This window comes from Oncorhynchus gorbuscha, linkage group LG12, assembly GCF_021184085.1.
Source record: "Oncorhynchus gorbuscha isolate QuinsamMale2020 ecotype Even-year linkage group LG12, OgorEven_v1.0, whole genome shotgun sequence".
Lineage (NCBI taxonomy): Eukaryota > Metazoa > Chordata > Actinopteri > Salmoniformes > Salmonidae > Oncorhynchus > Oncorhynchus gorbuscha.
Window position 1 is genome coordinate 14843867 of NC_060184.1, and position 23089 is coordinate 14866955.

At 44.2% G+C, this 23089-nt stretch overlaps 1 protein-coding gene and 1 long non-coding RNA gene across 4 annotated transcripts; both read right to left on the reverse strand.

Annotated features, from left to right (window-relative positions):
• Window positions 1-685: 685 nt before the first annotated feature.
• Window positions 686-2200, reverse strand: LOC123991468. 3 transcript variants are annotated; one of them, XR_006830802.1, is made up of 3 exons: window positions 2036-2200; window positions 1246-1295; window positions 686-743 (listed from the first exon to the last, which is right to left on the reverse strand). It is a non-coding gene; the product is annotated as an uncharacterized LOC123991468 (long non-coding RNA). The 3 variants fall into 3 exon arrangements; XR_006830804.1 differs by having other exon boundaries at window positions 695-791; XR_006830803.1 differs by lacking the exon at window positions 686-743 and adding an exon at window positions 937-971.
• Window positions 2201-11923: 9723 nt separating this feature from the next.
• On the reverse strand, window positions 11924-22781 carry slc30a1a (solute carrier family 30 member 1a). Its single transcript, XM_046291198.1, has 2 exons — window positions 20628-22781; window positions 11924-14581 (listed from the first exon to the last, which is right to left on the reverse strand). Exons 1-2 carry the CDS (start codon window positions 21217-21219, stop codon window positions 13674-13676), a joined length of 1500 nt encoding a protein of 499 aa, XP_046147154.1. The 5' UTR covers window positions 21220-22781; the 3' UTR covers window positions 11924-13673.
• Between the last annotated feature and the right edge of the window lie 308 nt (window positions 22782-23089).

The window sequence follows — 23089 nt, forward strand, 5'->3', positions numbered from 1 at the left end:
ATGAATTCATAGTCTGAAAGTTAATTCCATTACGGCATACACAAACTACACAGGTTTGACATGGGGTTGATTTGTGTGATGCTGAATGTTAAAGTGAACAGTCATCACAATCAATTACGAACTATTACGTCTGTGTGTGTGTGTGTGTGTGTGTGTGTGTGTGTGTGTGTGTGTGTGTGTGTGTGTGTGTGTGTGTGTGTGTGTGTGTGTGTGTGTGTGTGTGTGTGTGTGTGTGTGTGTGTGTGTGTGTGTGTGTGTGTGTGTGTGTGTGTGTGTGTGTGTGTGTGTCCAGAAAATATGTCCTTTGTGGCCCAATAACAGTACAGTTTTACAACTACTTAGACTGACCAGGTGAATCCAGGTGAAAGCAATGATCCCTTATTGATGTCACCTGTTAAATCCACATCAATCAGTGTAGATGAAGGGGATGAGACAGGTTAAAGAAGGATTTTTAAGCCTTGAGACAACTGAGACATGGATTGTGTATGTCTGCCATTCAGAGGGTGAATGGGCAAAACAAAAGATTGAAGTGTTTTTGAACGGGGTAGTAGGTGCCAGGTGCACCGGAGTGTGTCAAGAACTGCAAAATAACATATTTTCTGTGCATTCCTTAATGAATACAAACCTGGTTTGTGTATTTCTAGTTTCCATTAGTTTGGGTTTGTTCCAGTATTATGTTGTCTCTCACCTGTAAAGGCCACGGTGGGGTGGTCCTCCAACCCCTCCTCCTCCCCCGACAGCATCTTGTTAGAGAAAGCCGTGTTAAAGAGGACCACTGTAACAGTCGTTACCTGATCAGGCACAGCATTAGAGAAAGCCGTGTTAAAGAGGACCACTGTAACAGTCGTTACCTGATCAGTCACAGCATTAGAGAAAGACGTGTTAAAGAGGACCACTGTAACAGTCGTTACCTGATCAGTCACAGCATTAGAGAAAGCCGTGTTAAAGAGGACCACTGTAACAGTCGTTACCTGACCAGTCACAGCATTAGAGAAAGCCGTGTTAGACCAATGGTTCTCCAACCTCTCCTCTGGGACCCCAAGCTCTTCCACGTATATAAACTATTCCTGAATTAGCGCACCTGATTCAACTAATGCCCAAGTTCCTCTTTAGTTTCATCAGATGTGCTAGTTCAGAAATAAATAAATACAAATGTTAAATGGCTAGGGGTGCTGGAGGAGAGGTTTGGGAAACACTGTGTTAGATAGAGGGGGCAGTACATAGGAAAGAGAGAGAGATAGTTACCTTTCTGTTTTCTGAGGAGGAGTGGACTACTGCAGAAAGACCCACCCTGGCTGCAGGCAGGAACAGGAAGAACACATACAGGAACAGGAAGTGAAGGAGAGAAAATAAGTTAGTGAGAGAGGGGATGTATCCCCCCCAAATGGCACCCTATTCCCTATATGGTGCTATACCTTTGACCAGAGCCCTGTCCACTCAGTTTAGATCTGTGTTGTGTTGAGAGAGCTCCTGGTAAATTGTGAAAAATTGAGCAAGAGGTTGTTTGATAATGTGTTGTTTATTCTGTATCTCCTGTTTCTCTCCTGCACATCCCCGTGACAAGGAGTGTGTGTGCTTGCACGTGTGTGTTCTAGAATGGTTTTGACCTTGCTTTCCTCAGATAAAATGGCCACTGAATGTCCCCCCAAGGCTCTTTGAACAAGGGAGGAGAGGGAGAGCGAGAAGGAGAGATTATAAATTACACTCCCTTTGATAAATATACTTTTTTAACAGCGCAATACAAATAGTATTTTGTTGATTAACTGATTGATATGATAAATAATTTTTCAAGTGTATGTTAGAATGTATCTACTGCAGTAATATGATTGTAAAAGGGAAGATGCTTGTCTCATCGCATCACTCCAACATTATTGCTTTGGTCAAAGGTTTTATCAGTTCTTGGGCCCTTATCCTTTTAATCTTTGCACCATTAAAAACAAAAGCAACGACGGCCCAATGAAATAACATGTTGTCCATTTATAGGCCTCAGGGAAAACGAGGTGAACATTTCACACAGAAATCAACACAAACTTACACATGATGTTCAGTCAAAAGATGATCAGTCCGTTTAAGTTTAGCTTCCCTGGTTTTGTACATCCTTGGTTTGTTCTATTGTCCTGTAGGCCTGAATCCAGGCTGCCTCTCGATTGGGAGCAGTGAGATAGAGAATGTGGCACCTCTGCCTGCGCCCTCCATCCAGCCTGCTGCTCTATTCATTTTGGGCTTAGCGGGTCTAGCGGAGCGCCCAGTGATGTTACGGGGGGGAGGGGGGGTTGAGGAGTATGGAATGTGGTCCGTAATACGCCAGCCAAGCGTTGTCTGCCATCTGAGTAGAATACACCACGCGGTCGGTTGCTGTGGAATGGTGTGTTTTTTAGCATGGTGTATTTTTCAGTCTTGTAATATTCTATGTTGTACTTTTGGCTATGTAGATTGTACAGTAGGTTACTCAATTACATGTGTGATGCTCAGTGCACTGCTAAGCGGAGTAGCATGATGTACTACAGTACCCATAATGCTCTGTACATTGCATCCGGTTTTACTAAAGGCCTTTACACTATGGAGCACAGTACAATAAGTAACTAATCTCCTGTACAATAAGTAACCCAATACTTCCGTTTATCTTGAAAGATTAGCCAGACTGTGAAAATGTAAATCGTCAAGGTTACCAAATAGAATTCAATGAACTGAATTTATCAGTCTTTCCCAAACATTCCTCTGCACATCCTGTCATTTGTTTTGCAATCGCTGTCAATCAATGCATCTTTATTGTTAATGATATAGCTCCTCATAATCCTGAGGTCTTTATGATGACCGGAACAAGGTCGTCTGATAGGAGCATGCTCATCCAGATACTGGAACGTCCCCAGCTAAACATTTCCTTTGTTTTTCATTGTTACATACTGTACATGTCAACAATCCTTCAGATTTGATCATTTGTGAACTTTTGCACCTTACTGAAAGTGTTAGGTTTAACAACAGGCTGTGTTGAGGAGTAATAAACTACATGTAGTTCAACTTGTAATTTAATTACATTTTGCTGTAGCTTGGTGGTAGTTGAACTAAATTCAAATATTGGTGTTTTTTTCAGCACATTACTTTTTGACATGTGTTGTAGCTAACTGCTGGAACTACACACGACTTTTTTGCTAAATTAAAACCAAATATGGGTGAAGTAGGGAATATTTGGTTTTCTTTTCCGACATCTGACCTGCCCAATCCTCACTGAAACATTGTTTTTGTGTTTAATAAGCTAAATTGTATTTGTCACATGCGCCAAATACAACAGGTGTAGACCTCACAGAAACACGCTTACTTACAAACCCTTAACCAACAATGCAGTTTTAGAAAATACAAAAAAAAGTAAGAGATAAGAAAAACAAATCATTAAAGAGCAGCAGTAAATAACAATAGCGGGGCTGTATACAGGGGGTACCAGTACAGAGTCTATGTGCGGAGGCACCGGTGTCGAGGTAATTGAGGTAATATGTACATGTAGGTAGAGTTATTAAAGTAACTATGCATAGATAATAACAGAGAGTAGCAGCAGAGTAGAAGAGGGTGGGGGGGGGGCAATGCAAGTAGACTGGTTAGCCATTTGATTATCTGTTCAGGAGTCTTATGACTTGGGGGTAGAAGCTGTTTAGAAGCCTCTTCGACCTAGGTTTGGCGCTCCGGTACCGCTTGCCGTGTGGTAGTAGAGAGAACAGTCTATGACTAGGGTGGCTGGAGTCTTTGACAATTATTAGGGCCTTCCTCTGACACCGCCTGGTATAGAGATCCTGGATGGCAGGAAGCTTGGCCCCGGTGATGTACTGGGCCATAAGCACTACCCTCTGTAGTGCCTTGCGGTCAGAGGCCGAGCAGTTGCCATACCAGGCAGTGATGCAACCCATCAAGATACTCTCAAGGTTGCAGCTGTAAAACCTTTTGAGGATCTGAAGACCCATGTCAAATAGGTTTTGTCATGCCCTCTTCAAGACTGTCTTGGTGTGCTTGGACCATGTTAGTTTGTTGGTGATGTGGACACCAATGAACCTGAAGCTCTCAACCTGCTCCACTACAGCCCGTCAATGAGGATGAGTGTGTGCTCGGTCCTTCTTTTCCTGTAGTCCACAATTATCTCCTTTATCTTGATCATGTTGAGGGAGACGTTGTCTCATCGTTGCCGGTGATCAGGCCTACCACTGTTGTATCATCAGCAAACTTAATGATGGTGTTGGAGTCGTGCCTGGCCGTGCAGTCATGAGTGAACAGGGAGAACGGTGGCCCGTTCCTGTAGGTTCATGCTCTACAACATCCGCAGAGTACGACCCTGCCTCACACAGGAAGCGGGGCAGGTCCTAATCCAGGCACTTGTCATCTCCCGTCTGGATTACTGCAACTCGCTGTTGGCTGGGCTCCCTGCCTGTGCCATTAAACCCCTACAACTCATCCAGAACGCCGCAGCCCGTCTAGTGTTCAACCTTCCCAAGTTCTCTCACGTCACCCCGCTCCTCCGCTCTCTCCACTGGCTTCCAGTTGAAGCTCGCATCCGCTACAAGACCATGGTGCTTGCCTACGGAGCTGTGAGGGGAACGGCACCTCAGTACCTCCAGGCTCTGATCAGGCCCTACACCCAAATAAGGGTTAAGGACCAGCATGGCGGATGTGCTGTCACCTACCCTGACCACCCGAGGGCGGCATGTCAGGAAGTCCAGGATCCAATTGCAGAGGGCGGTGTTTAGTCCCAAGGTCCTTAGCTTAGTGATGAGCTTTGAGGGCACTATGGTGTTGAACGCTGAGCTGTAGTCAATGAATAGCATTCTCACATAGGTGTTCCTTTTGTCCAGGTGTGAAAGAGCAGTGTGGAGTGCAATAGTGATTGCATCTGTTGGTGCGGTATGCAAATTGGTGTGGGTCTAGGGTTTCTGGGATGATGGTGTTGATGTGAGCCATGACCAGCCTTTCAAAGCATTTCATGGCTACAGACGTGAGTGCTACAGGTCGGCAGTCATTTAGGCAGGTTACCATAGTGTTCTTGGGCACAGGGACTATGGTGGTCTGCTTGATACATGTTGGTATTACAGACTCAGACAGGGAGAGGTTGAGGTTCAGAGAGGTTCAGTGTTACTTGCCTCGAAGCGAGCATAGACGTTACTTAGCTCATCTGGTAGGCTCGTGTCACTGGGCTCTCAGCTCTCAGCTGTGCTTCCCTTTGTAGTCTGTAATAGTTTGCAAGCCCTGCCACATCCAATGAGCATCAGAGCCGGTGTAGTACTATTCGATCTTAGTCCTGTATTGACGCTTTGGAGGGCATAGCAAGATTTCTTATAAGCTTCCGGGTTAGAGTCCCGCTCCATGAAAGCAGCAGCTCTACCTTTTAGCTCAGTGCGAATGTTGCCTGTAATCCATGGCTTCTGGTTGGGGTATGTACGTACAGTCACTGTGGGGACGACGTCCTCGAGGCACTTATTGATAAAGCCAGTGATTGAGGTGGTGTACTCTTCAATGACATCAAAAGAATCCCAGAACATATTCCAGTCTGTGCTAGCAAAACAATCCTGTGGTTTAGCATATGCTTCATCTGACCACTTTTTTATAGACCGAGTCACTGGTGCTTCCTGCTTTCATTTGTGCTTGTAAGCAGGAATCAGGAGGATAGAATTATGGTCAGAGTTGCCAAATGGAGGGTGAGGGAGAGCTTTGAACCTGTCTCTGTGTGGAGTAAAGGTGGTCTAGAATTTGTTTTCCCTCTGGTTGCACATTTAACATGCTGATAGAAATGAGGTAAAACTGATTTTAAGTTTCCTGTATTAAAGTCCCTGGCCACTATGATCACCGCCTCTGGATGAGCATTTTCCTATTTGCTTATGGTGGTATACAGCTCATTGAGTGCAATTTTAGTACCAGCATCGGTCTGTGGTGGTATGTAGACAGCTATGAAAAATACAGCTGAAAACTCTCTAGGTAGATGGTGTCGTCTATAGCTTATCATGAGATACTCTACCTCAGGCGAGCAAACCCTTGAGACCTCCTTAGATATTGTGCACCGGCTGTTGTTTACATTTAAGCATAGGCCCCCGTCCCGTTTCTTACCAGAGGCTGCTGTTCTATAGAGTGTATAACCCGTCAGCTGTATGTTCTTACTGTCATTGTTCAGCCACGACTCGGTGAAACATAAGATATTACAGTTTTTAATGTCCCGTTGGTATTTTAAATATGCTTTCAGTTCATCCCATTTATTTTCCAGCAATGTTAGCTAGCATGACGGAAGGCAAAGCAGATTAGCCACTTGTCGCCTGATCCTCATAAGGCACCCTGATCTTTTTCAGCAAAATCTGTTTCCTTCTCCAGCGAATGCTGGGGATCTGGTCGGGTGTCTGTATTATATCCCTCCCGTCCGACTCATTGAAGAAAAACTCTTTCTCTAATCTGAGGTGAGTAATTGCAGTTCTGATGTCCAAAATATATTTTTGGTCATAAGAGACGGTAGCAGCAACATTATGTACAAAACAAGTTACGAACAATGCGAAAAAACAAACAAAATAGCATGGTTGGTTAAGAGCCAATAAGACGGCAAGAATCCCCCCTGCGCCATCATCAGATACTCCAGAGTGATATGTTGCAATTTGTGTCTATGACATTTCAGATTTACATAAGATCATTTTTCAAAGTAGTTTGGATGTAGTGAACTACTTTTTCATAATAACTAGTGAAGTAAACTATATGTTTCTTTAGGATAGCTTTAGTGTGGCTTAACTTCTTCCAGTGTGAAGTAATTGGTAGTTTGGTAAACTATGTTTTCAGAGTAGCTTCCCCAACACTGCCAACAGATGTTGACTCTACTTTTTTTGATCATGCTAGTTGAAGGGCCAGAACTCAGGTCAACTGAAGATATAACAGTACACACACAGTTATTATAAGAACAACATCAACATGTGTATAAGTAGTTGATAACCGTGCATGTCTTTCACATGGGCCAATTGATCTAGAGCCATGAGATGTTAGTTTAAGGTGTTGTGATAAATGCTTTATCTATTGATTACACAATAAAGAGGGCGAGTATTACACCTGGGTCATGTTGATGTCATTGGCAGTTGGTTTATCAGTGAGGCGTTCATTATTGCAGGTTGAACCCACTCAACTCAACTATGATCAAAGTCTGAGAAAATGCTGAGTGAGGCATGAGGCATACAGTATACTCAGCCCTGGGGGAACATTAACCCATTCCTTCCTTTACTTTTCTCCCCCTCGTTTCTTCTCTCCTTCCTTCTTTCACTCCCTTCCTTCAAAATGGTGTCTGTTCTGTGAAACAGTAGAAGAGACCTGCCTTGAGTAAAATACAATTATTTGCATTGAATGAACTGTGTGGGTCTGTCACAAAAAAAGTATAGTTTGCACACATATTGTATTTCCAGGTGCATAGAGAACATTACATGTTTTGTGGAGAATCTAAGATCTCCAGTGTTGAAGTTTATTCCATTTTATTGTAACTACCCAAAACATTTTATCTCAAAAAGTGAGACAAAACATCAAACGTGAGTGACAGAAAAAATGTCTTTCAGCAGAGAGAGTTTTGAGCTAAGAGTGTCAACTTGGTATTGTGTCACTGTTGGCCACTTCGTTCCTGGGTGAGCATCATCATCATTTTACATGTAACATTACAACATTCCCTAATCTCCCAGGGATGGGACAGGTCTTTTCTCAGTAGGACTGTGTCCCAAATGGCACCCTAAACCATATATAGTGCTCAACTAGGGGCCCTGTTCAAAAGTAGTGCACTACATAGGGAATAGAGTGCCATTTGGGACAGATCCTATATACACAGTTGTCATGTGATTCGACTTCGAGGAAGGGGCTGTGTTGTGGGGGAGGGGTGGGGCATTGTGGTATAATCCATTTAGGCAGTTATTTTCTCTTTCTAATCCTTTGGTGTTGACCCTCCTATAGGGCTCCCGAGTGGTACTATGGTCTAAGGCACTGTATCTCAGTGCTAGAGGCATCAATACAGACCCTGGTTCAATTCCAGGCTGTATCACAAATGGCCATGATTGGGAGTCCCATAGGGCAGCACACAATTGGCCCAGGGATGTCTGGGCTAGGCTGTCATTGTAAATAAGAATTTGCTCTTAACTGACTAGTTCAATAAAAATATGTAGTTGAGTGGTTAGTTCCCCACTATGCCTATCTCTCAGTCTATATCCCCCTTGCCTAGATCATTCCCATTACAGAGTATTCTTACGAGCTTGGCAATATCACTGACATTCTCAATGGTTCTTCCTCATTCCCCTTCAAACTGGCTAAATCATCACTCCAAGTCAGACTGGCTGCAGACAATCATTTATCCCAAATCCTGATTCACCCTGATGCAGCAGTGTCCTACACTGTGGACATTATTATTACACATGTAGAGAGTAATTCATTACTAATAGTTTGATTTTGGTTACTTAATTTATTTATAGGAAATGATGGGTGTTCATACTGGTAGGGCCACATTCAGGGTTGTCTGTGTGATCTGATGTGTCTTGAAAAAACTTCGGATTCAGAACCAACTTTCAATGACCTCAACTTGGTAGTTTCGGTACCCTTATTATTTTGTTTTTCTGTGGAGAAAGCAGACGTGAAACTGGCCTGTCAGCAGTGTATTATGTAACTATTTAACTATCTCTTGCCCTTAAAGTCGCAGTGTGCCAAGCCCATTGAACCAAACTGCAGAGGTCATCTGTACTCTGTGGGGGAGGGTTAGGGGTTAGGGGACAGCGATGGCAGCTAGCTCTCTGGAACAACAGTGGAGACTCAGGGCCTCACAGCTGCACTGACTGACCACTGGGTTCTGCCTCAGAGCCTTACCACTTGTTTATGCCTCACAGAGCCTCGACTGACCACTGGGCTCTGCCTCACAGACTGACCACTTGGTTCTGCCTCACAAGGTCTCACTGACTGACCACTGGTTTATGCCTCACCGGGCCTCACTGACTGACCACTTGGTTCTGCCTCACCGGGCCTCACTGACTGACCACTGGGTTCTGCCTCACAGGGCCTCACTGACTGACCACTGGGCTCTGCCTCACAGGGCCTCACTGACTGACCACTTGGCTCTGCCTCACAGGGCCTCACTGACTGACCACTGGGCTCTGCCTCACAGGGCCTCACTGACTGACCACTGGTTTATGCCTCACAGGGCCTCACTGACTGACCACTTGGTTCTGCCTCACAGGGCCTCACTGACTAACCGCTGGGCTCTGCCTCACAGGGCCTCACTGACTGACCACTGGGTTCTGCCTCAGAGCCTCACTGACTGACCACTGGGTTCTGCCTCACAGACTGACCACTGGGTTCTGCCTCACAGGGCCTCACTGACTGACCACTTGGTTCTGCCTCACAGGGCCTCATAGACTGACCACTGGGTTCTGCCTCACAGGGCCTCACAGACTGACCACTGGGTTCTGCCTCACAGGGCCTCACTGACTGACCACTTTGTTCTGCCTCACAGGGCCTCACTGACTCACCACTGGTTTATGCCTCACAGGGCCTCACTGACTGACCACTTGGTTCTGCCTCACAGGGCCTCACTGACTGACCACTTTGTTCTGCCTCACAGGGCCTCACTGACTGACCACTTTGTTCTGCCTCACAGGGCCTCACTGACTGACCACTGGTTTATGCCTCACAGGGCCTCACTGACTGACCACTTGGTTCTGCCTCACAGGGCCTCACTGACTGACCACTGAGTTCTGCCTCACAGGGCCTCACTGACTGACCACTTTGTTCTGCCTCATAGACTGACCACTGGGTTCTGCCTCACAGAGCCTCACTGACTGACCAGTGGGTTCTGCCTCACAGAGCCTCACTGACTGACCAGTGGGTTCTGCCTCACAGAGCCTCACTGACTGACCACTGGTTTATGCCTCACAGGGCCTCACTGACTGACCACTGGGTTCTGCCTCACAGAGCCTCACTGACTGACCACTGGGTTCTTCCTCACAGAGCCTCACTGACTGACCACTGGGTTCTGCCTCATAGACTGACCACTGGGTTCTGCCTCAGAGCCTTACCACTTGTTTATGCCTCACAGAGCCTCGACTGACCACTGGGTTCTGCCTCACAGGGCCGCACTGACTGAACACTGGGTTCTTCCTCACAGAGCCTCACTGACTGACCACTGGGTTCTGCCTCATAGACTGACCACTGGGTTCTGCCTCAGAGCCTTACCACTTGTTTATGCCTCAGAGCCTCGACTGACCACTGGGTTCTGCCTCACAGGGCCTCACTGACTGAACACTGGGTTCTGCCTCACAGAGCCTCACTGACTGACCAGTGGGTTCTGCCTCACAGGGCCTCACTGCAGCACTGGGTTGCTCCACCCAGCGGTCTATAGGGGAAGCATGGTAGGACTGGTCATTATGTCCGTGGAGGACCAGACCATCTGTCTCACTGGCCTTGTTCACTGGAGTCCAGCCAGGTTGTGTGATGAGTGGGTGGGGTGCGGGTTGTTGGAAAAGGGGGTTTAGGGATGGTTGAGGGGGCGACACAGGGCTGAATTGAATGCTCTCTAAAAAAGGCTAGAGCAGGTGGACCAAAGCTCACAGGTTAAAAAGGTCTAGCTGAAGCTAAAATGATTCCTCCTAGCCAGCACATTTGTAAGCACAGGCTACATCATCAATGTACGCAACAAAAGCTAAACGAATAGGTAGTCAACAGAAAACTATATCTATTAAAAATCAGATCAGGGAAACATCCTCAGAAAGGTGTCTGGACAGATTAAACCAGCAAGTCATCAGCACTAGGGTTCCCGAGTGGCGCAGCTGTCTAAGGCACATCTCAGTGCGAGACGTCACTACAGGCCCTGGTTCGATTCCAGGCTGTATCACATCCGGTCGTGATTGGGAGTCCCATAGCGCACCATTGGCCCAGCATCGTCTGGGTTTGGCCATCCTTGTAAATAAGAATTTGTTCTTAACCGACTTGCATAGTTAAAGGAAGGAAAAAAAGATATACTGAAATGTTATGTAAGCTTTCAGCGATGGTTGATGGCCAGAGGGAACATACTATTGCTAGAATTCTGTCTATAGAACATGCATCCCAATTCAAGTTAATGTTCTGACAATGGCTTCTGTCAAATTGCCACCTGATCAGCTTTATTCTTTCTAGAGACTATTTCAATACATACAAAATCCCATTGGAAACGGTGTTACAGAGGAAAAAACTTTAAACCCAGACAAGAGACCCACCACATGCCGACCCCCACCTCCCTGAACCATTTGGCCACATTTTCCAATCACTATGGGTAGCAGCCTGGGACTCGAATGTAAATCAAGTGAAACAACGGTGAGTGCAGTGTTCAGTCTGGCCTGGTAAATGTGGGCAGAGAGGCAGCAGGACACTGGAATGCTGTATAGACTACTAGAGCAGTCTGGCTTTGTGGAATGCTCCCCCAGGGCTACTTACATAAGACCACCTGCCTCAGGGCTGTTCACTGGGCTACAGAGCTCGGCCAGGGGATAATATGGCATACTGCCCTGCCTGGAGATGGACGCTAATTCTCAGTCACGAATGACATTTGTTCCCACTGTAGATTCCCTTTCAAACGTACTGTAGATTTACTTTCAATGTAGATTTATTGTGGAAAATGGCTATTATGGTTAAATGGCTTCAATGATTTTAGGCCTTCAACTATCTGGTTGGTCCTTCTGTAGCTCAGTTGGTAGAGCATTTTAAGGCCTTCAACCACCCATACGTGAATGTATGCACACATGACTGTAAGTAGTCTTAAATGGCATATATTATTATTATTATTATTATATTATTATTATTATTATATAATATTATATTACAAGACCAGTCTGATGGATCAGTATCATTGCAGATATTAACTGAGTGACTTAAGAGTAGACCTAATGTCCAAAGAAACAGTATGTAAATAGACACAAAACAGCTTAACAACTGTACCAAACAAGCATGTTTAATTTTCACAATGACACATTGACAGGTACTGTAATATATCAAAAACACATATCTAAAATCCAAAAAACGACAACTCAATTTGCACAGAGAGATCGAGTCTCAAAGACACCGAATAATAGTAACCAGACATTTTCAAAACAAAGGAACGTGTCAAAATGCATTTCCCAATACAATGCTTCTATACTGCATACACATTCACTTTGAGTGGATATCTGAAATGCATCCTTGAATCATCATATAAAATGATATCTTTGTGATGTTGATAATAAATGATACTGGATGAGGAATGATCAGATTTCCTTCTATTAAAAAAGGCCACTAAGATTACTGTCAAATCGGCACATGAAGCCTAACAAACTCATTCACTACAAAGAAAGGAGAAGCTTAGGCCCAAGTGACATTTCGATAAATTATTCTTGCTATCTGAGAAAACGAGGAAGTAGGCTACTGTTTTGCAGCACTGTTAGCTTGTTTTGAAGCTCTGTGATTCACAGAACATTTCAGTTTGGTCATGCAACGTCGCAGCAGAAGGACTACAAACTAAAAACCTTCAGCATGGATTTTGACTAGGTCCCTTCCTCAACATATTCATGAGGAATATTAGTATGAATTTCAACAACCCATCTGAATGTCCTCCAGCATAGATTTAAAACAATATAGTTGTTGACATTTTGTAGTACACATTTATTTCAGTGATAGACGCACAGGCTTGCAAGGCCGATTTGATGTTTGTCGAAGTTTGCCAATACAAGCTAGGCTAACCTCCAGTACTTATTCCAACTGTACTCAGTGCCATTTCAAATCAGTTTGAAATAAAGGCGAGGTGTGAATGTAATGTTTTTAAACACAGCATCTGCTTTCAACTCACAATAGCCATTAACACAGAGTCCAGGCCAGAAAAGTCAGAATTAAAAGTAAAATGCACCATTTCAACAAAACAAGTCTACAGCATAGATGGTTGGTCAAATATTCAAGTGGCAGAACAATTACAAAAAATGTAATCCATCATCCAAACTAAATATTATGAAAGCATTGACAGAGAGAAATAGATAATCACTAAACTTAAATACAGAAATATTTTTGTTGTAATATAATCATTTTCCATTGGGCGCCCAAGGCTAATAAAATAGAGATGTTCAAAGCCTATCCAACAGAAATGTAATAACACATAAATGAAAGGTTCAGAGATCGATTTTAAAAACCTGCGGAGTAGACAGGTGTGCGTTGCCTTGCATATGTAGTATTTTCTCTTTGTCCTTGTTGGAGTCTCCCCTTGTCCCTTCTGCCCTGCATTGAGAAGCTTTGGCACAGAGACACCATGGAGGGACAGGACCACACACACATCACAACATGGTGCTAATGAGGGGTAGGCCACACATGCAGCAGGCCAGACCAGGCTGAACCCCAGCCTGGGTGAGAGGTGAAGTCACAAGTATCATCAATGTGCTGCTCTCTGTGACACTCAGAGAGTGGGTCAGGGGTGAGGGGGTCAGGGGTGAGGGGGTAAAGGTGGCTAGGTGTAGGTTGTGGAGGTGGGGTAGGCAGTGGGAGGGTTAGGGGCTCAGAACAGAGGGTGTCATCAAACCAGACCGCAGCAGAGCCATTTTTCAACCCATCTCCAGAAACCGAGAGCGCTGTACAAACGAAAACCCGTCGGCAAGTTTAGCCCGCACTTGAACAAAAAAAGAAAAAAAAAACCCTCCTCCGACTGTCTGATCTGGTCTCTCTCACAGAGAAGACTCCACCTCTCGGGTGATGACGACCTCGGGCTCCGGCTGAGGAACCACCTGGACAACTGCAGTGGCCGCCTGCTCCAGGACTGCTACTCCCTGTGGGGTCTCGTTGATTACATCTATGGCCGAGGCCGCCAGCGCATTCCCCTCACCACTCAGGATCTTCTCCGAGCCTACCGGACCAGCACCAGCCACGCCCAGCTTGTCAGCAGCGCCACAACACAGCTTAGGTGCGCACTGTGTCCGGCAGGAGAGCTCGCAGAGGGAGGCACTTGACTCGGAGTTGATGGTAACAAACTCAGGCTGGATGGTGGTGGCGTGGATGCCCTCATCATGGAAGAAGTCCTTGATGCGCTTGGCCACGTCCATGTAGGACGTGGGGTCGTGACACTTTATGTGCGCCGTGGCGATGATGCGTGAGCCCGCCAGTTGCCAGATGTGCAGTTCGTGGATGGCCAGCACGCCTTCCAGCAAGAGCAGCCGCTCGTTGAGGCGATGCATGTCGATCTGCTTGGGCACCGTCTGCAGGAGGATCAGTGCAGACTCCTTGAGCAGTGGGTAGGTGGTGTAGAGCAGGATACCCACCATGATGATGCACAGCGTGGGGTCCAGGTACAGTACCCAGCACGGTCCCACCACGGTCCGTTGAAAGCTAGAACTGTTGCCGTCGGTGGAGTGGCTGTCGATGCATGGGTTGAAGCATGTCTCGCCGGGCGGGCACGGCCGCCATACGAAGGTGAAGATGAGGGCGTTGACCACCACGATGACAGAGCCCAGGGCGTCGCCCAGCACGTGTAGGAAGACGCCGCGCATGTTGAGCGAGGCCTCATCGTGGCTGTAGTCCAGCTCCTCGTAGGGAGCGCTGCCGTTCATCTGCATCTCACTGTCGTTACAAACGATCTCTGAAGGAAGAAGACAGAGACGAGGGGTTAAAGAAGTACAAGGGAGGCAAAAGCACAGCCCTGTCACAAATTCATTCTTCCTTCCTTCTTAGCTACCTTGAAATAAGCATCAACCTATAAGTGATTAGATAGGTGAAAGCAGAGTGACCACTATCCCCAATGACAGGCAACTCAGATAGGTAGGAAGGATGCATTTTTACAGAGCCCACATATTTGAGGACAGAAGGAGGAATGTCAGAGAAAATTGTGGGGACTCTTCCAAGGGATGGAGAAAAGAAAATTGAGGGTTTTTTCAAAGGCGAGGAATGACTAATACATAAATCGTGAATGACTCACGTGTCCAGCTGCAATTTATCAGCTGACTGGTCCAACTACTGACCCAAACAGAGCATAATGATTGATGACTGCGTCTGGGGTTTTGGAGGACATGGTTGAGGTACCGTGATAAACACCATTATAGGAAGTCACGTCGTGTTAGACATGAAACCCATTTACTTTGACGTGGGAAAGAAAATAGGCCATAATACATCACCTGAGGCAGGCCTCCACAGTTCTAGACATGAACTACAACCAGTGTGGTGGTGGAAGCCAGTAAATTAACCAACCCCAACCGACTCCCCTGCTTAACACTGAGGATCTTCAAATAGTCTGCAGACAAGTGAGACGGCCTAGCACTACGCTACAGCTCATACAGTTACATAATGGCCAATGGCACCAGAACTAGTGCTAGACTAATAGCCTCTGGCTTGGCACACAGCGACGTAGGGGAAATTCATCGGGCTTATAGTCTGGGTGTCGGTCACTGCCTTCGATGATGTATGGCTGTGTGGCAGCTACCAGTGCACGGAGAAGGGAGAGATGGGCAGAGCCTGACAGGCCTAGGGTAGGGGGCAAATGACAGTCTCCTGGTTCTACCATTCTCTGTACCAACAAGAAGCAAGGCAAAGGGCAGTACTAAAGTTCCCAAACCTCAGTATCAGCAAGAAGATGGTCAAACAGTGTTTTAGCTGAAACTGGAGGATCACCAAGTCGAAATCATGATATCCTGTTAATATGATAAAACTATAGGGGACATGAATCCCTGAAGGCATGTGACAGTGACTTAACACAATTATAAAACAGAAAGAAAAATGGCTTAAAACACATGGGTTTTGTGGAGCCAACTTCCTGTTATGGGTGTAGCAGCACCAGTAGTGACAATAGAGATCACGTGTCTTCATAAAAAGGTCACGATTTGAATGTGTAACAGTTCAAATATTCATAAAATTTACCCAATGCAATTGGAGAAACCAAATCAGGATGGTGGAACCCCCCCAGTTTGGTTTTGTAACAGGTCACGACTCGTCCGCCACCATGTAAAACACGTCATACTCATTCCACACAGGGCCAAGTGTCTGCGAGTGTTTGCTCCATCTCTTGTACTTGATTGATGAATTAAGGTCACTAATTAGTAAGGAACTCCCCTCAGCTGGTTGTAGAAGTCTTACTTGAAAGGAAAAGACAAAAAGCTGCAGACACTCGGCCCTCCGTGGAATGAGTTAGACAGCCCTGACACAAGACATCTGCAGGCCGAGTGGGGGGCTAGATACTTCCGATGACAAAGATCAACTCAAAACAAACTTCTGTTACAGTGAGGGTGAATGAAGGGGCACAGGTTAAGGAATCATTAGGTCTTTCACTGACAAGCTCAGAGACAAAACCTCAGAGGTCATAATTATCCAGTTATTGCCTGATAACGACATAAAACATGGTTTCCTAAAGTGATGATAATAATGAATGAGTTACAAGGTCTGTCTTGCGCTCTCATTAACTCTGCTAAAGGTACTTCAAAATGGGTGTGCAGAATGGACACAGTCATGGACCACGTTGTTCTGTATCAAGTCACTGCTGAGACCAGTCGCTGAAGTTTATGAATATAACAGCCCTGTCCCGGTTCCTGTTCAAAACTTAAAGCGACTGGCTGGATTTCATCATGACGCTGCCAATACGGCTTTGACTGGTCTGGTAAAAAGGCTCCTACAGCTTACAGGGCAACAGATGATACTGATGATGCCCAAGCCAGGAGACACACATCAGCCCAGTTACACCTTTGAGATTGTAGTGGATATTGATCCCATCTACAATACTACAGAAGAAACCCAGCCAAGACCATGTGAGACTGGTATCTTGATCAACAGGGCAGTTGTGTTGAATGTCTCTCCTTAAAGGCAGAAATATCAAGGGGTTTTCCATGTAAAGGACCCATGAGGGCCAACATGTGAAGTCCATATAAGCATGTCAAATGAAAGCTAAGAGTCTATTTTTGAGAAATTACAACACACATATATACAGTACCAGTCAAAAGTTGACACTCCTGCTCATTCAAGGGTTTTTCTTTATTTTTAGTATTCTTTACATTGTAGAATAATAGTGAAAACATCAAAACTATGAAATAACATATGGAATCATGTAGTAAGAAAAAAAAGTGTTAAATCTAAGTAGCCACCCTTTGCCTTGATGACAGTGTTGCACACTCTTGGCATTCTCTCAACCAGCTTCGTGAGGTAGTCACCTGGAATGCATTTCAATTAACAGTTGTGCCTGGGAAAGAAATTCCACATATGAACTTTTAGCTTCTTAATGCGTTTGAGCCAATCAGTTGTGTTGTGACAAGGTAGGGGTGGTATACAGAAGACAGCCCTATTTGGTAAAAGACCAAGTCCATATTATGACAAGAACAGCTCAAATAAGCAAAGAGAAAAAAACAGTCCATCATTACTTTAAGGCAGGATGGTCAGTCAGGAACATTTCAAGAACTTTTAAAGTTTAACCAAGTGCAGTTGCAAAAATTAAGCGCTATGATGAAACTGGCTCTCATGAGGACCGCCACAGGAAAGGAAGACTCAAAGTTAGCTCTGCTGCAGAATATATTTTCATTAGCGTTAACTGCACCTAAGATTGCAGCCCAAATAAATGCTTCAGAGTTCCAAGTAACAGACACATCAACATGAACTGTTCAGAGGAGACTGCTTGAGAATCAGGCCTTCATGGCCGAATTGCTGCAAAGAAACCACTACTAAAGGACACCAATAATATGAGACTTGCTTGGGCCAAGAAACACGAGCAATGGACATTAGACAAGTGGAAATCGGTCTTTGGTCTGATGTGTCCAAATGTTAGATTCTTGGTTTCAACCTCTGTCTTTGTTACATTTACATTTACATTTAAGTCATTTAGCAGACGCTCTTATCCAGAGCGACTTACAGATTGGTGCATTCACCTTATGACATCCAGTGGAACAGCCACTTTACAATAGTGCATAGACGCAGAGTAGGTGAACAGATGAGCTCCACATGTGTGGCTCCCACCGTGAAGCATGGAGGAGGTGTGATGGTGACACTGATTTATTTAGAATTCAAGGCACACTCAACCAGCATGGCTACCACAGCATTCTGCAGTGATACGCCATCCAATCTGGTTTGAGCTTAGTGGGACTATCATTTGTTTTTCAACAGGACAATGACCCAAAACACACCTCCAGGCTGTGTAAGGGCAATTTGACCAAAAAGGACAGTGATGGAGTGCTGCATCAAATGGCCTGGCCTCCACAATCACCCAACCTCAACCCAATTGAGATGGTTTGGGATGAGTTGGACCGCAGAGTGAAGGAAAAGCAGCCAACAAGTGCTCAGCAGATGTGGGAACTCCTTCAAGACCGTTGGAAAACCATTCCTCATGAAGCTGGTTGAGAGAATGCCAAGAGTGTGCAAAGTTGCCATCAAGGCAAAGGATGGCTACTTTGAAGAATCTAGAATATGTTTGGACTTGTTTAACACTCCTGGTTACATGATTCCATGTGTTATTGCATAGTTTGTCTTCACTATTATTCTACAATGTAGAAAATAGTAAAAATAAAGAAAAACCCTTGAATAAGTAGGTGTCCAAACTTTTGACTGGTACTGTATATACACGCACATATTTTTTTTGACAATCATTTTCCATCCTAAAAAGTATGAATAGGCTTTGATAAAAAAAAGGTATTAGAAACACAAACAAAAACAAATGTTGAAGTAAACACCCCTGCCAACTAATAAACACATATTTAGTTCAGGATCATTTTCAGTCTTTTGTAAGTTTAAGAAACCTGACCTCGTGCCTTGAAATTACATTGCCAAAAACCCACATATCTTCAAGATATTTTCTAATTTCTCTCACTCATGGAGGTAGGATAATGACATTTCACAGATGTAACAAGGTAGACCTATCAATTAGTTAAATTATGAAGTGATTAAAACTAATTTGTTACCAAATAGGTAACAGACTTCCTGAAATTGTATTGGCTACAATGGGAAATCATAGTAGTCACAAACCACAATTGGGTCGACTGTACTGTTCTCCTTTCCTCTGGCATACTGTTAGGCTTTTGTTCAGATGAATTGGTCAGTCTGCCCTGGCCTTAATTTCAACGCCCATAGACATCTGGACTGACCTTGATTTGGTCCAAACATGGCCATCCATGATTGGTACAGTACATTCAATACATCAAAGAGTGTAGTACAGTAAAGAAAAGTAGAGTAAAGTTCAGTAGAGTACACAATAATTTACTGTACTCTACTGTTATGTGCGGAGCTTTAATGTCAACTCTTGTGAAATATAGGTGTCTATGGTTGGCTCAGATTTGGTCCGGTCCAACCAAATTTGATCTTGTTTGATGACGGAGCTCAATAAAATAATAGCCAGTGTGTAGAATAATACCTAAATAGAAAAACGGAGGATATTGCATGTTTATACATTTGTGTACCCATTTATGATACGTCACCATGATGACAATGACATTCATATAAACAATTATGCATTTCTGTGTAGTACAGTTCAGGGACCCATGATAATATTCCGTTACTGCAATTCTGTTTCCGGATGTAAATCCACTTATTTTTTTTTAACCTAAGGTGTTATGTCATAGCTGACACCCCATTCTTTCTGCAAACAAAGTTCAATCTGAATTTGCAATATCAGTACATTTTGATGACAGAATCTCATTTTAAAATCAAACAATACATTTGATAATGTTTCTACGATTCTACTAGATAAGATACATTACATTTTATTTTAATGGTAAATCTCTTGACTAAATGGGTAAATTAAGATGGCATACGCCTACTTACAATACAGGTGAATGCATATTCAAACTTCCATTTGAGACTTATATTAGCTTACTGATCAACAAAATTTGCATAGAAGCATCACTCCAGCATGCCACACCTGTATGGAAGGACATCATATAGGCACTGCCTTTAGTTTGAGAATATAAAAGGACATATATTAAATTAAAATCGGTCCACGTAATGTCATGTTTTGGGATCAGGGATGATTATGAAACTATTCTTTTTTGTCAATTTCCATGATGTGGATTTCATTTTAGACGCCAGGACGTATCTCTAAACAACTCCACATGAGCCCTATTATTGGGAAATTACCTAAACTAATATTTGCAACAGGAGTTCGATTTAGGACACTGTCAACTCATCCATTTATCTCAATACTTCACCTATCTGTTGGAGAACGAGCTAGCACGCTGCTGATTTTCCCTGCTGGACATTCCTCGGCATTGTGCAGTACTCCTGGCTCAGGCAGTGATTGGCAGCTTGCATAGCAGCTTTTTTGCAATGATCGAGAAGTACGAACAGACTACAAAAGGTTCATATCGACCCCACCGATTATCCGTGGTTCTCCAAAAAAAAAAGGAAAAAAATGGTTTTTGTTTTGCATATATTTAATTGAGTCTCGGGGCAATTCAATCATTAACAAGAACACCACAGAGATAGCTTAATTTGGACTAAAGATCGCTACATCTACGTTATTTAGCCAGTAAAATCCCAGAAGTTTCAGTTATTTTAATAAATTCCCTGTCTGTGTGAGATTGAGTGTGTGCTCCGTCTGCCCCCACTCCCCAATAAAATATCTTATTTTAAATCGATGAAACCACATAGCTAGCCAAGTACAGTGGTTACAGCATGTTGACAGTATAGCTAGCTACTGTAATTGACAAATGATTGATATAACTTACCATGTCTACGTCTCTCGGTGTTCACGCCATTAGGGGGGCTGTTGTGGCTTCCTACCAGGTTGTTGGTCTCCTCTCCTGATGATCCATTCGGTCTTTCTGACTTGCATAGTTTACCCCGCTTGTTTTTCTTATTTCCATGAGAATGGCCTCCTCCTCCGTGGGAGTGCCCGTGTCCACCACCTGCGTGTCCGTGGAACAAGCACAGCCCGAGGAGGTTGACCAGGAGCCCGGCGGCCCCCACACCGATAACTACATGGGGTTTCTCGATTTCATGTGGGTTGGTGAATCGCTCGACGGCCTCCAATATTATGGTAAAACAGAGAGCTGTGAGGAACACTGCGTTGACCAGAGCCCCCATCACCTCAGCCCGGATCCATCCGAAGGTGTTTTTATTTGTCGATTGTGTTTTCTGAGCGAAGCGCACGGCCACCAAAGCCACAAGCAGCGCTATGACATCCGATAGCATATGAAAGGAGTCCGAAAGCATTGCTAAAGATGCAGTGATCCGACTGACGACAACCTCCACGATAAAAAAGCCAAAAGTCAATGAAAGCATGCATATTAGCCGCACACGATTAGGTTCACAAGCCATTTTTCTCCGCTGATCACTTGTTAACGTTAACGGAGTTAGCTAGCTAGCTTACGATATGCACGTACGATGTTACGGTATACTAGCTGTAACGTTTAGCTACAACATGCGAGCCAATCGATAGGCATATGATGCGATTCCACCACGTCTTGTAAATATTTATACGGTCGCTAACAATTCGTCATTGTCGTACGATTACCACCGACTCCAATTCAGATTCCAGCTAAACCCGATGTTGGTTCCTCAAAAGCAGACAATTGGGAACATTCAAAGACAAGGGCATATTCCAGAAACGTTGACCGTAGACTCAGATTTGCAGACGGCTGAAACTTTGCACCCGAGCCGGTAAAGTTTCCACACGGAATAAGGCGACGTGAGGGGCACGCCCTGGTCTTTTGCTATTGGTTGTTAGGGATAAAGTAGAATTTGGTTGGTCAATTTATACAACCATTTCACGTGGACGGAGCCCGTCGTTGCTATGTAGCCACGTTGAGTAAATGCAAACATTTAGACGTTGCGGACTCCAACATTCTGACTCATCATTTTTTAGGATGGTGTGTAGCATCGGCACACGGCCCCTTGTCTTATTTCTGTGGTTGACAAAATGTTATCCATCCGAAATACATTAGGTTAGACTACGTTTCAAACACCCAACTGAAAAGATGACTAGTCCTACTAGACTATAGGTTTAAATCTAAATCGACGTATTATTTCGCAATCTGTTCAAACACTTTTGAGAGGTTAAATGTCCTGGCAATACTTCAATAGAATAAACAACTTTGAATGCATCTCGGACTGGGCCCTCACATTCACAGGATTCACGTTGGTGGAAGCGCTTTACCTGCAGATTTCTCCAAAGCCACTATCGAAACATCTTTCAACCTTTCCAACACGAAGAGAAAATATAAGGATAAACGACGACCTCATGTGGGAGATACTGATAACTACAACCCTTCAGATACACAGTAGCCTACATACATCACCGGGCTGTACATTTAGTTTCCCATTCCATTGTTTGAAGTGAAACAAGCCAGTCAATCACCAGATAAACTCTTTACGAGGTGTGCATGGAGATCAATGCATGCAACAGAAACCTTCCATGTAGAAAAATAGATAATGTCGATATACATTCTGCGACAGTAATCACTCTGATTAGATCGGCATTAAATGTTTACAAGAGGCCATTCACTACATGTTATGTTCCCACATAATTTACATGACCAAATGTAAATGCAAAATTATGTAAAAATGTAAATTAAGTTTAGAAAAATACATACCAAGAGTTGAACTTCATGCAACCAAAATAATGTACAATGATGGCAATTTGAGATTAAAAACAGGAGACAATTAAAGGGTAAAGGTCAATCAGTTGACAGTTCAACAGAAAGTAATGCCATGTTCCTGTCTTGTCGGAAACTCAGAAATGTTCTACTTGCTTGCTCGTTGTAGAAATATTATACCGAGTTTAACCATTTGGGAAGTATCAGAATCAAACAATAACAAGCTCTAGGCAAATAACTTATGTTGATTTTAAATCAGATATTCTGAATTTCCGACATTATGTGAACGCAGCATGGAACTTTGCACCCGAGCTGCTTAAGTTTCCAATTTCCACACATAACTAAAGGAAAGCCCTGGTATTTTGCGATTGGTTGTTAGAGATAAAGTACAATTTGGTTGGTCAATTTTTACAACCGTTTCACGTGGGCGGAGCCCAGCGTTGCTATGTAGCCACGTTACGTATTGCAAACGTTTCAACGTCATCGTTTGGAATGCGCTGGGAACTCATCCAAAATTCTGACTCATATTTTTAGGATAGTGTGTAGCATCTCCACACGGACCCCGTGTCTTATTTCTGTGTGGTAACAAAATA